Raw genomic sequence first — 12,455 nt, forward strand, 5'->3', positions numbered from 1 at the left:
GGCCATGACTGGCTCAGCCATGCAGCACGAGCCAACAGGAAAGGCAGCAAGAAGTAGAAAGTCCCAACTGCTGGACTGATATTTTAACAACAAGGCTTCTGCTTGGCCACTTGCAGTAACTGCCAATATAGAGATGCTTCAAGCAGCAATAGGAATGGGGTGAGGAGTAACAATGATACGACTTGCAGATGGCTTTCATTAAACAGAGTTTATATTGGATTAAAGACACAATTTTGAGTCTACAGTAAAACTGCCTGAAATAGTTTAATCTAATATTGAAGAGGCTTTTTGACCAAATCAAACATTTTGCTGCAAATTTTGCAACTCCACTGAAATTTCCTGGGGGATTCCATGTTTGAAAAAAAAATCCAAAAAAGCCCCAACCCTCTCCCACCCCTCCAAAAAAAAAAAAAAAAAAAATTCAATGAAGACATGTTTGTAAGTCTTATCACTGAAAATGAGATATATTTTATAGAAAATGCATGTCTATACTTCTAAGGAAAATTCTTATTTTTTCTAGCTCTTATCAGCAGAAGCTTTGTCATCGATTAACATGAGTGAATGACTGAGCTACAAATAATGCAAAAAGCAAAATGGTTTTCTGTGTTACAGCAGTAACAAGAAGATACTTATTCCAGTGACAAAACTAGTGGTAATCAGCTTTCCTTGAAAGAAAGCTTGTTTCATGCCATATTTGGTGTCTATTTTCAAACTTTAAAAATATTATTCTTTTCATAGAAAAAATATCGTCACGTGGCATTGTCTTTATTCAGGGGTTTGGGGAGCCTGGAAGTCAAAAGGTAATTATATTATGCCAAAAATTACCATTTTCACATACATTCATACAAAACTTCATCAAGGCACATATTACCTGATTCGCAATGCACAATCCAAATAAGGATTATATACATGCTTGCAACTCCATTTCCTGCTATATTCTCAGACATTAATGAAAGTTTTCTGAAGCTTTTCTTTTTGGATACAAACTCACATAGGTAATCTCATGGATAGACACAAGCTACGAGTGAACAAGGTAATTATAAGTTTGGCTTTGAACAGTCAAAAGGAGTAAAGGAATTGCCTTACTAGCTTTTGAGCCTATATGTGATTGGTTAAATGCCCAAACCAACTGAAACTTTAGCTGTACTTTCCTTCTAAATTTCAACTGCTCAAAATTAGCTGGGGACCTCAGGCTCCAGTAGAGAGATTCAAAACCCACCTAGGCTGACTCCTTGAAGTGCAAAGAAATCCCTTCTGATTATGGTTCATGAAAAGAAAAATTGCTTATAAGCATGGAAAAGAATACTAATATTTGCATAAATGATGATAACAAATGGTGAGGGAGGTTCATGGAAGGGATGGAGCTGCAATTCTAAAACAAAGAACAAAAAGCAAAACCAACAACCCCTCCAAAGATTCAGAAGTCCCATCAGACCAAAACCAAATGTTTTCAAAATCTACAAAAACCTTCTGGTATAAAATAATTCCAAGTTTCAATGACAGTGTGGTTGGCAATAAACTATAAATCACTGCACACAGAGGTTTCTAACTGGCAAGTGGCAAACACATGAAGGCTGTTTCTCCATGCTTTTGGCTTATTTGAATACAATTTTTTGAAGTTATTCATAAGGAAACATGATTTATATAACACTGTATTTCTCAGCCCATTTAATGTCTCTGATCCCTGCTGGATAACACCAGTTGAAGTTAACAGAGCACTAGAGGCTCTAGAGTGATTGTGGTCCTAAAAGCCCTTTGAATGTCACCAGGTACTGGAGAGAGGCTCAGAGACACAGAAGAGCTGTGATAGGAGATCAACTGCATCACTTGCTGCCAGGAACACTGAAGAAGTGAGACCTGTGGTGCATGTTCTGGCAGTAGGGAAAACTGTAGCTGCAGCTCACAGTTTATCAGATGTGAGGTGTTTCAGCAGAACTGAGGCCAGAGGTGGAGTCTGCTACTCACTGAAGAGGTTTGGTCTCTTATTTGGGGAAGGAACCTCTGCTCGTTCTTCACTCTCTTTCTACATTGTTACTTTTATGGGTTTTTTTGGGTTTTTTTTCCACTTTTTCTCCTTTAGCTTCACCTTAAAAGTTAAAGAACAGAAGCTGAGCAAACGTCCCTATGTGCACAAGGATGTGGGTAGTCAGATGGTTTTGTAACAGCTGCTGTATTGCTTTTTCCTTCACCTTAAGAGAATTCCTTTTTACACAATGTTCCCCCCCACAAAATAAAAAATCAAAACATATTCCCTGTGTCTGCAACACTCACCTCTCCAATAGTATCATGTAAGACCCTAGTGAGGTAGAAGCCTCCTCAAGATTCCTCCTGGGGACAAGAAAGATCTTGGCAAAATGTTCTTCAAAATCGACCTCTCTCTTAACCTGCTGTGATAACATTTCGGTCATAGGCAGGAAAAAACTTGTCTTCCAGCAGTGGTTCCATACCTGACAGTGGCAGGAATGGAGAAAGGTGAATACATGAAAGGCGGGAATAACCTGCATTATACAAGCATCTGAGGACTCTTCCATAAGGGCCCACGAAAGTCACAGTTACCCCATCATACCTAATGAATCAATTTTTAGACACAATCTGTACATCTATGTCACCAACACTCCAATATAAAGGTGCTTTTGTTGCCACCTGCTGTATGATGCAGAAGCAGGGGCAGACAGGTTCACATTCAGCACCAGCAAGTCATCTGAGTATTTAATAGCTTCTCAGCAAGTTTTGAAAATTTTATACAGATTCTGGTTCAGCCTGCAGCCAGTGATATTCCTCCTAACTTCTGACTCCAGCTGGTCAGCAGTCAGGACCCCACTACAATCTCATTGCTATCTATGCACGATGAATGTGACAATGTATGGTGGGGTGTGGCTTTGAGGTGCTGCTAGTCATGGGCAGGCATGAGACATCTGAGGAGCCTGAAGCTTGATTCAACCCATAGTGACCTTAACAGGCTGTTCAGAAAGTGTATTCATTGTGTTGGAGTGGGAATTATTACTGTGTATACTGATGCAGAATTAAAGGCAGGCAGAGACAAACAAGAGAGAAAGGATATTCCCCAGGAGCATTCAAAATGAAGCTCTGTATTGGGGGACGAAAAGAAAATTAGCCAGCTGAGATTGATGTTGGAGAACAAATGTGGTTCGTATTTTATTAATAAAAGAGGTCTCCCCACAAAGGAAATTCCCATCTTGGCCTGGTGAGGTAGCACTAAGTGGTAATGGATACATGCAATGCCAAAACCCATAGATCTCTAGTTACACCAGAGGAGACACTCTTTGGGGCTCGTAATTACAGGGAGCTGGCAGACATTCAGATTTCATCTTTGAGAGAGAAAAGGACTTTCTGCTCTCCTGCCAACCAGGATGACTTAGCTCAGTGCCAATTTGGACATACCTTCCACAATATTTGCAGAGTAGCATTCAGCTCTACCTCAGATTCTTTCACTTTCCAGGTTTCTGAAAATGAACAAATAAAATATTTGTAATGGCACCTGTAGCAGTGAGGCATCCCAGAGAGAAAAGCCAAGTCCTGCCTCCCAACCAGAGGAAAGCACAGTCGAGAAAAAGCAGTAGCTCAGAGCTGTGTGGGACTGAAACAGAAAAAAGTCATAATGACTCGGGAGCAAAAGATGTGTCAAAGACAGTAGATATTCTTGGACCCAAGTTTGCTCTGGACCCATCCTAATGGTGTGGATTAGGCACTGATGTACCAAAACAGGGGGCAAACATGGTTTCTTAGGCTGAAGACAAACAGAATGTGCTGCCAAGGGTCATTTATATAGTCAAGATATGTTGTAACAAGACCTGGAAAGCCAGACCTGTCCTCTGTTACTCTCTCCAGATTATCCCTGGATATCTTCCCTTGATTTGTCATACTGAGATTAACCCTACCAAATCTGTCCTAGGAGATTTATGCTGATTGCCAAGGCAGCAGATGTTGAGCTATCTGATATTAAGTTAGACCTCTTCACATGAAATATATAAAACCTTTGGGCAAAAGAGTAGGCCCAATACTTCTTAGCCAAATTTGGTTCTCAGTTGCACCAGAAGAATGCAACAGAAGTCAATATGATTTACAGGAATAAAAATGGCAGTACATGGCTTGGTTATTATTTGAGATGACTTGTAGATTCTAGATGTGCCTAATAGGACTGACCACAGAAAAAAACTCAAAGAAAAGTAACACTGTTGTTTGTTTTTCTTCCCTAACGCTAATGTCAGACTCAGTCTAACAAAGCACCCAGTAATATTTGCTTAGGCACTGAATTTGTTAGCCTAACTTATTTTCACTGTTTATCCCACATTTCTGTAAAAATGTGTTAAAAAGAAGTAATCTGTTAATGCCAAAAGTTCTCAAATACTCTATTTCACAGCATAGAAGGAGCTTGCAAGTATAGCTGTGCTGGAATTTTTATATCAATAAACCCCAGAGGGGTGGTGCAACTCCTGACACTGCACTGGTTCCAAGGATGAAATAACAATCCTGGCAACCCAACTGGATTTTGCCAGCAGAGCTGCAATGCTTTTTTTTTTTTTTTTTTTTTTTTTGAGACAGAATACCAACAAAAACTTCTCCTGAGAAACCAAGCAGGGACTACACATTAGCTGGCTGCTTGGAATGCTCATCTGGCACACAGGAGACAAAGGTGTTCATCCCTGCTCTGCTCAAATTGGCTTTATCAAATCTTAACCCCTTCCTCTCCTTGTGAAAAGTCTCCCCAGTCCTCGCCCTGCTGACTACCAAAAGATCCTTCTGTCCTGAGCTCATCTGCTCCAGAACAGTTTGGTCAACTGATGGTTAGGATGGGATGTGGGAGAGCTGGGTGCCATTCAGGCAACACAGGAGCTTGAAGAAGGGTGTCCTCTATTGTCAGACATCTCAAGCAGCAGCCTTTTGGCTAAGGGGCAGGCAAAGTTCTGTCTGATTGTCAGCAGAAGCACTTGCTGGGGGCCCAAGGAATCTTTCCTGACAAGGATATTATTGTGCCCCCACTGTGAAAAGCATAGCTTTTTAAAAGTTGGTGTGTACTGGCTCAAACACGTGTACATTTTGTTTCCCTGAAGAACTTCTGATTGACTCTTGTGAGCTCAGGGAAGGCCAAATGACCTAAGGGTTGTAAGGTGCCAGTTACAGATACTGTTTCACATTCTTTCTTAGAAAAATAGTTATGAAACTACTGGATTTTGTTTCCTTTTTTTTTGTTTTTTTAAACCTGTATCTCTTCCAATGCAAAATACTTTGCTCTCCCAGTGGAAACCAATAATTTACTAAATACTTAGTGTAATTCCTATCACTGTCTCTCAAGTGGGCTTGTGTTTACATTTCATAAGCAAGAATCTTTTTTTCTTACACCATAGTCACTCCATAGAAATAAATACAAGCCACAGAACCTGCACAAATCTTTGCTGACACACAAAATTTTAAACACCTTATGGATTAATGTTTATGAAGCCTGTCAGAGGTTTAAAACCACAATGAGAAGGAAAGATTTTCTTCAGGTCTGAGAAGTGAACTTTTGGTCTAGTGTCAGCCCTACACCAAAAAAGCCTTGAGAGTTTGTTTATCTAAGCCAACAGCTCCTTATTCAATTGTTCACAACGTCTCTCCACATAATTCTTCTATAAATTTGTCTCTTTGCCCCACTCTTTACACTGCACCTCAGTGTGCCCCAGAGACATGGTGAAGCCAGCAGCTCACCACTAACTCAGCTTAAGGAGAAATGCTAGCAACAAATACCAGCCTGCCAAAACCCATAAAACTTGCTGCTTTTTGCTTCAGTTTAAAAGAAAAAAATAATATTGTCTTTTCTCTAAAGTGGTAAAGCAACACATGCCCAAAATGAGTTCTTGACATTACTCTACAGGATTTTCAATGGTTTTGAAGAAACCTTGGCACTTACAAACACATTCTCCAAAATGTATGGTTGTTAATTAGTTTAGTAGTCAGCATAAGTGAAAACAAAACTGGCAGAAGGTGAAACCACTGGCTTTTGGTAGGCAATGGGAAGTACATGAAAATTACAGCTTCTGAAATACTGAATGAATTGTAAAGGAAAGAACTGATTAAAAGCTGAGAGGTAGTCATGTCCATTGCCATGTTAACCTGCCATTTTACTGTTACCACCATGTCTATGAGAATGTACCTGTAAGTACAGGCTGGGCAGCTGGGCAAAAACAGTTAATGAAAAACTAAAACACAAAGAAAATTGGGGGGCATTTCCCCCCAAATGTGGGGGGTTTTTTCCCTTTTTTTTGTCTTTAAGATTTAAATGAGCTTTTTGCATTACTTGTCAATTTTTTACTTTTTCTGAAGAGAATTTGATAAGAAAAGATTACTCTCAGTAGATTAAAAACCACTGCTACCCATTGCAAAGCAGAATTTCGCTAGGTCATACTTAGCAATTTTTGCACAGACCACTGCATGCTGATAATACCATTTTCCCATCAGAAGTGCCTGCTCCTCTGCATACATCCTCAGGATCACTCAAAAACTGGCTGCAGGAATCTAACTGCAGATCTGCACTCTCTTTAAGGCCTGCTAGGTAGATATTCCTGTGTCATGAGTTATGTTTTCTCACCTACTACAGAAGATTTGTTCTGACTTTCCTTGAACAGTCATGGAGGGCAGAGAGGAGCAAATATATGTTTTTTTGCTCTGTGCCCATTATTTTCCCTGCTGTCATTTCCCCAGTTTTGGGGGTTTTTTTTCTCAAAAGAAATTGAAAATGACATTTAAAATTTCTTCTTTCATTTTTTGTCCCCCCATCCCAGAAGATAATTCAGCCTAAAGTAGATATTTTTAGAGGAAAATATGACACCAAGTGATAAAAAGCTAGCAAGGTTTAAGCAACTGAACGTAGCATTGTATAATGTAAAAGACAGAGTGATTTTAACAGGCAGAGCTTTCAGCACCAAGAGGCAAGAAGCTTACCTGCCTCCAAGAACTTCCAATCTGATTAGATAGAGGCTATAAAAATGGAAAGAAAAGTTTTTCCTTGCTATAGCCAGAGAAAGATTTTGAGAGAGTCAAATCAATAGTCCTTACAGATGCTGACCTCCCATTTAAAAAGAAGACATCTTTCCAGAAGGACTCATAGGTCTGTTCACAGCAATACACTGTGAGCCATCTCCTCTGCATAGATGCCACTGAATGAAAACTTTGTTCTACTTTACTTGTTGTAGTTTGTCAGTGGTGGGTTTATCCTGAGCTCAGCTCTCAGCCCCCACAACTATACATGTTTTGAGTCGTGTTGGAGTCAGTTGCCACCTAATACCAGGACTATGTCCACACTGGATCTCTGCTTGTACACAAGTCTCCTGAGGTCCTACACCTCCATTCGCATAATGAGACCCACGTATTCTTTTCCTACCCTGAGTCTTTTGGGAGCTGTTGAGGAAAGCGGTTTGTGTTGCTCAGATGAGGGAATCACATGGAGCATCCTATGTAGTCCAACAGCAGTGGATCCAAGCATACAGGAAATGCACAGCAGAATTTAATGAGTGTTTTCATTTCATGCTTCCAGTTGGGTCAGAAAAAGCAAAAGGGAATTATCTTGCTGCTATAGAATTGTGCAGGCTGCTCTAGAATCCTGTGGATGGTTGCCCATCCTGCATTAAATTCAACAGGATTGTTCCAATAAAGATCTTGGAAATTCTAATTGGGAGAAAGGAAGACTTATCTATCTCTTGACTATCAAGACTACAGAAAGTAAATCCTCTTAGTTTACAATATAGCACTGTGGTGCCAGGGATGGACTGCTAGATCCAGACTGAGTTACTTGGCAGGGGTATGTAAGCATTCAGGAGTCTGCTTATCAGGATCAGGTGTTGTTTGGCAGAGGATAATGCAATGCTGAGAAAGATTCTTTTTCGCCTATGAATTTCTGGCACCCCTATTCAAAGAATTAGCAAACAGATTCTCTGCTCACATCCACTTTTCAAATTTGCAGCTTTTCAAGAAGGAAATGCATTCTGCAGCCTCACTTGAGATATACCAAACACTTGATTTATTTTTAAAGTTTGAAAAAAATAATGGGATATAATATTAAAACTCAAGCAAGCAGTTCTTGTTATACCTAGAGAACACACAGGCACCTACAGACATGCAAACAAGTACAGAACAGGTATTTATATGTTGTGTGACTGAAGTTTTTTATTAGATATATTTCTCATCAATTCTGAGAATATTTTTTTTCTGCTATGTCAAATCCAAACTGCTGTGTCATTCAGCAAGTCCTGATGGACAAACTAAGAGCAAAGGGACTGTTGGCCATGAATTGCCTTTGCCCAGCTACATGCCAGCAGTGCATACAGCACTGAACTGAAGGTAGTGTTTGCAAGATACAAAGAACAAGGTGAAATAGAAGGGAAAGCAGGTATGGGCTTGTGATGAAGGGCACACGGACCTAAACTGGGAAACAAACTGGGGTGGACTGGAGAACATGGAAGAGGACCAGAAAGATGGGGAAAACAGGACTTTGGGCAAACAGGACTTTGTGCTTGTCATGAATAATTGACTGGTATGAAAGAGGCTAGTTATGGTCACAAGAAAAAAAATAAATCCTTTTGTCTCTCACAGACACATCAACATTGCCAAGTTTCACCCAGCTGAGAGGAAAGGGCTATGAACCCCAGGCTGGCAAAACGTACTGCAGTGCCTAATGTAGCAACTGGCAACTTGCTATTACTATGAGCAATGCTGCTAGTTTAAGAGCAATAGAGGTCTGGAGCAGTGAAGGGCCTCAAACATGCTCCAACCTGGGCTTTGTTTTCTTTTCCCACATTTAAAAAGCGCAGGAGATATTACAGGCCATTTACACGTAGATGTGTGAGAATGCTTTGTTAAAAATTGCATCATAGAAAACAAAACCTTTTGAAAAGGGAGCGTCTCAAATTGTTGTGACTGTAGGTGCTCATTGAGACCTGGTGATGCTGCGACTACTTTGCTGGCTGCATCCATCGACCATTACAGGATCTGTAAATTCAGCAGTAGGTGTCTCAAGTAGGATACTCAAATCTCTCTGTAATTAATACCTACTTCTCTCCACGTTGGTTCACCATGCATGGAGTTACTGCTCTAGAGAGTGTGCTCTACCCTGAGCCCCTCACTGTGTAACAAAGCCTGCAAGGATATCAGATTTAATGCTTGAAGAAATTGTCACTCGTGTGCTGGAGCGTGCCACTTTGCAGCCTTCCTAAAGCCCTTTTGTGTCCTCTCCCACAGACACGCACACAGGGAGAATAAAGCAAGCCCTGACAACTTCAGTACCAGTGAACTGCGGGGATCTCTGCAGCGAGCTGCGGGTCCCCGGGAGGAGCGGGGAACTCCAGTGACAAAACCGTACTGAAAGGCTTTCTTTCAGGCAAGCAGGGACGAGGAGATCCTTCCCAGTAAGGAAATATAAACACACCTCCATTTGGCTCCTAAGAAGTGAGAAAAAAAAAAAAAAAAAAAGCGCAAAACTGTGCTGGAAGGTTTCACCTGGCATTAACTGCAGGCGGAGTGGCGGCCCCGGGGTATCCTGCCCTGGGTCAGCAGTGCCCGCTCCCCGCCGTGCTGGAGCGCCTGGCAACCCTCAGGGACGCCCGGCTGCCCCACGGAGAGCTGCCACCTGGCTTTGGTCCCAGCCCACAAGCTCGGATGCCGCGGGCCCGGCTCCCGCCCCGAGCGGTGCCCGGCGGGAGGAGGTCGGGGCTCCCCGGGGCGGGGGTCGGGACCAGCTCCCCCGCCTGCCAGGGGCTGCCGGTATTGTACGTGTTGGTTCGGCGTGAGGCGGGGGTGGGGATAAACCCTGCGGGGGAAGCCAGCGGCGTCCCCCGGGAGCTCCGGGGAGGGTTAATCGGCGAGGATCTGTGGGTCTGGGAGGGGAAAGCGGAGGCCGGGCTGGGGAGGGGGAAGGATAAGAGGAAAAGGGGCAGAGCGGCTGGGAGAGGTCGCACACCGCCAGTGCCTTCCCGCGTGCTGCCGGTGCTGGGTCCTCCCTTCCCGTCCTCTCGTTTCCTCCCTGTGGCTTCCCCTGCCACAGAGGGCTCAGGGCTGGGAGGGACAGAAAGGGACCCCCAGGGCCAGAGAGCAGGCAGCCCGCCCCAGGCGGAGGCAGCCCGCCCCAGGGGGAGGCGGCGGGTCCAGCAGATTCCCCCGGCAGTGGGAGGGCTCCGGGAGAGGAGCATCTCCTGGCCGGGGCTGACTCCGAGGAGAGAGGGAGGGACACAGAGAAAGTGCTGCCTCTCAGCTTTACAGGCATCCCCAAATTTTAAGGACTGGAGTGGGGAAAAAGAAAACTGAGGACCTGAGCCGGGACCTCCCAGCCGGAGCGATTGAAAAGGAGCCAAATCAGGCGTCGTGGGAGGGGGGGCGGGGGGGCGGGCAGGAGCGACATCCCAAGGAGAGTCCCCGTCCTGAGCTCCCCGCAGCCGCCGCCTCCTCAAGGATGTGGGTGCCGCTGCTGCTGCTGCTGCCGGAGCTGCTCCCCGCCGTGCCGGCACAGAAACTCTCCGCCCTCACGGTAAGGACACCCCGCTGCTGGCGCCGGGCGCCGTCCGGCCCGCTCCTGGGCGCACCTGAGGGGAGCCCACGGCTGCCGGGCCCGCTGCGGCCAGAGGGGAGCCCCGGCAGGGCTGGAGCCCCGGCAGGGATGGAGCCCCGGCAGGGCTGGAGCCCCGGCAGGGAGGGAGCCCCGGCCAGGGGGGAGCCCCGGCAGGGATGGAGCCCCGGTCAGGGATGGAGCCCCGGCAGGGCTGGAGCCCCGGCAGGGCTGGAGCCCCGGCCAGGGGGGAGCCCCGGCAGGGATGGAGCCCCGGCAGGGCTGGAGCCCCGGCAGGGATGGAGCCCCGGCCAGGGGGGAGCCCCGGCAGGGAGGGAGCCCCGGCCAGGGGGGAGCCCCGGCAGGGAGGGAGCCCCGGCAGGGCTGGAGCCCCGGCAGGGAGGGAGCCCCGGCCAGGGGGGAGCCCCGGCAGGGATGGAGCCCCGGTCAGGGATGGAGCCCCGGCAGGGCTGGAGCCCCGGCAGGGCTGGAGCCCCGGCCAGGGGGGAGCCCCGGCAGGGATGGAGCCCCGGCAGGGCTGGAGCCCCGGCAGGGATGGAGCCCCGGCCAGGGGGGAGCCCCGGCAGGGAGGGAGCCCCGGCCAGGGGGGAGCCCCGGCAGGGAGGGAGCCCCGGCAGGGCTGGAGCCCCGGCAGGGAGGGAGCCCCGGCAGGGCTGGAGCCCCGGCAGGGAGGGAGCCCCGGCCAGGGGGGAGCCCCGGCAGGGATGGAGCCCCGGTCAGGGATGGAGCCCCGGCAGGGCTGGAGCCCCGGCAGGGCTGGAGCCCCGGCCAGGGGGGAGCCCCGGCCAGGGGGGAGCCCCGGCAGGGAGGGAGCCCCGGCAGGGCTGGAGCCCCGGCAGGGAGGGAGCCCCGGCAGGGCTGGAGCCCCGGCAGGGAGGGAGCCCCGGCCAGGGGGGAGCCCCGGCAGGGATGGAGCCCCGGTCAGGGATGGAGCCCCGGCAGGGCTGGAGCCCCGGCAGGGCTGGAGCCCCGGCCAGGGGGGAGCCCCGGCAGGGATGGAGCCCCGGCAGGGCTGGAGCCCCGGCAGGGATGGAGCCCCGGCCAGGGGGGAGCCCCGGCAGGGAGGGAGCCCCGGCCAGGGGGGAGCCCCGGCAGGGAGGGAGCCCCGGCAGGGCTGGAGCCCCGGCAGGGAGGGACCCCTGGCCAGGAGGGAGCTCCAGCCCGGCTCGCCCGGTTCGCAGCCCCGGCCCCGCCGCGGAGTGCGGGTTTACTGCGCGTCCCCGCAGAGCTGCGGTCCGGCGTTAATGTCCGTGTTAATGCCTTTATTTGCCCGAAGAGGAGTAATGCTGCACTGAGGTCTGCTTTTGGACCCAACTCGGGCTGGCCGATGTTACTTTATTTTAATTATAAAGCGACATGAAACAAGCCTTTCTGGCTATTCCAGGCTCCGCGGTGCTATACATGGAACTCCGTGCAGAGATGGGCGAGCCAATTCATTAGTCTTACTAAATAAGCCATAACCACTTTTCTAGCCAAGACCTGAGGTTTGCAGCTAATAGCTCAGTTCAGTCTTCTTGTAGAGCTTGCAGTGTTTGCAAAGCTATAATTAATGCAATCTGTAGAAATAAAAACATTTTCCTTAAATGTGTTTTTAAACAAGTGCTTGAGTAAACATAACGGGCAGCGAATACCTCTTTCAAGCTGTTTTTAAGTGTTTTGGTGAAGGCTGTGCGCTCTAGAGTTTATTATGGTAAAGTTACAGGCAGCTGCAAAGTGAAATAGACCCTATTTTGTTGAAGTCTTTCAGAAAATTTCTGTAAAATCCCGAGATTTTTTTTTTTTTTTTTTCCCTTGTTGAGTAAGGTGCTAGAGGGACAGCTCAAGGTGAACTGGCAGTGGGGGATGGCTGAGCTGTTCATACCTGAAATTCTTCAGGAAAAGTTTTGCCTTGTTGTCTAAGTTT

General features: G+C 47.2%; 1 protein-coding gene across 2 annotated transcripts in view; it reads left to right on the top strand.

Annotated features, from left to right (window-relative positions):
- The first annotated feature begins 10,407 nt into the window (after positions 1-10,407).
- The window catches only part of SMOC2 (SPARC related modular calcium binding 2), a 137,747-nt gene continuing 135,699 nt past the window's right edge, over positions 10,408-12,455 (top strand). For both annotated transcript variants that reach the window (XM_083858531.1, XM_083858532.1), the window contains exon 1: positions 10,408-10,513. In XM_083858531.1, coding sequence (XP_083714657.1) covers positions 10,439-10,513 — 75 coding nt within the window. In that variant the 5' untranslated portion in view covers positions 10,408-10,438. The remainder of the gene's footprint in view (positions 10,514-12,455) is intronic.

The sequence above is a fragment of the Zosterops lateralis genome (genome assembly GCF_965231275.1).
Source record: "Zosterops lateralis genome assembly, chromosome: 3".
Lineage (NCBI taxonomy): Eukaryota > Metazoa > Chordata > Aves > Passeriformes > Zosteropidae > Zosterops > Zosterops lateralis.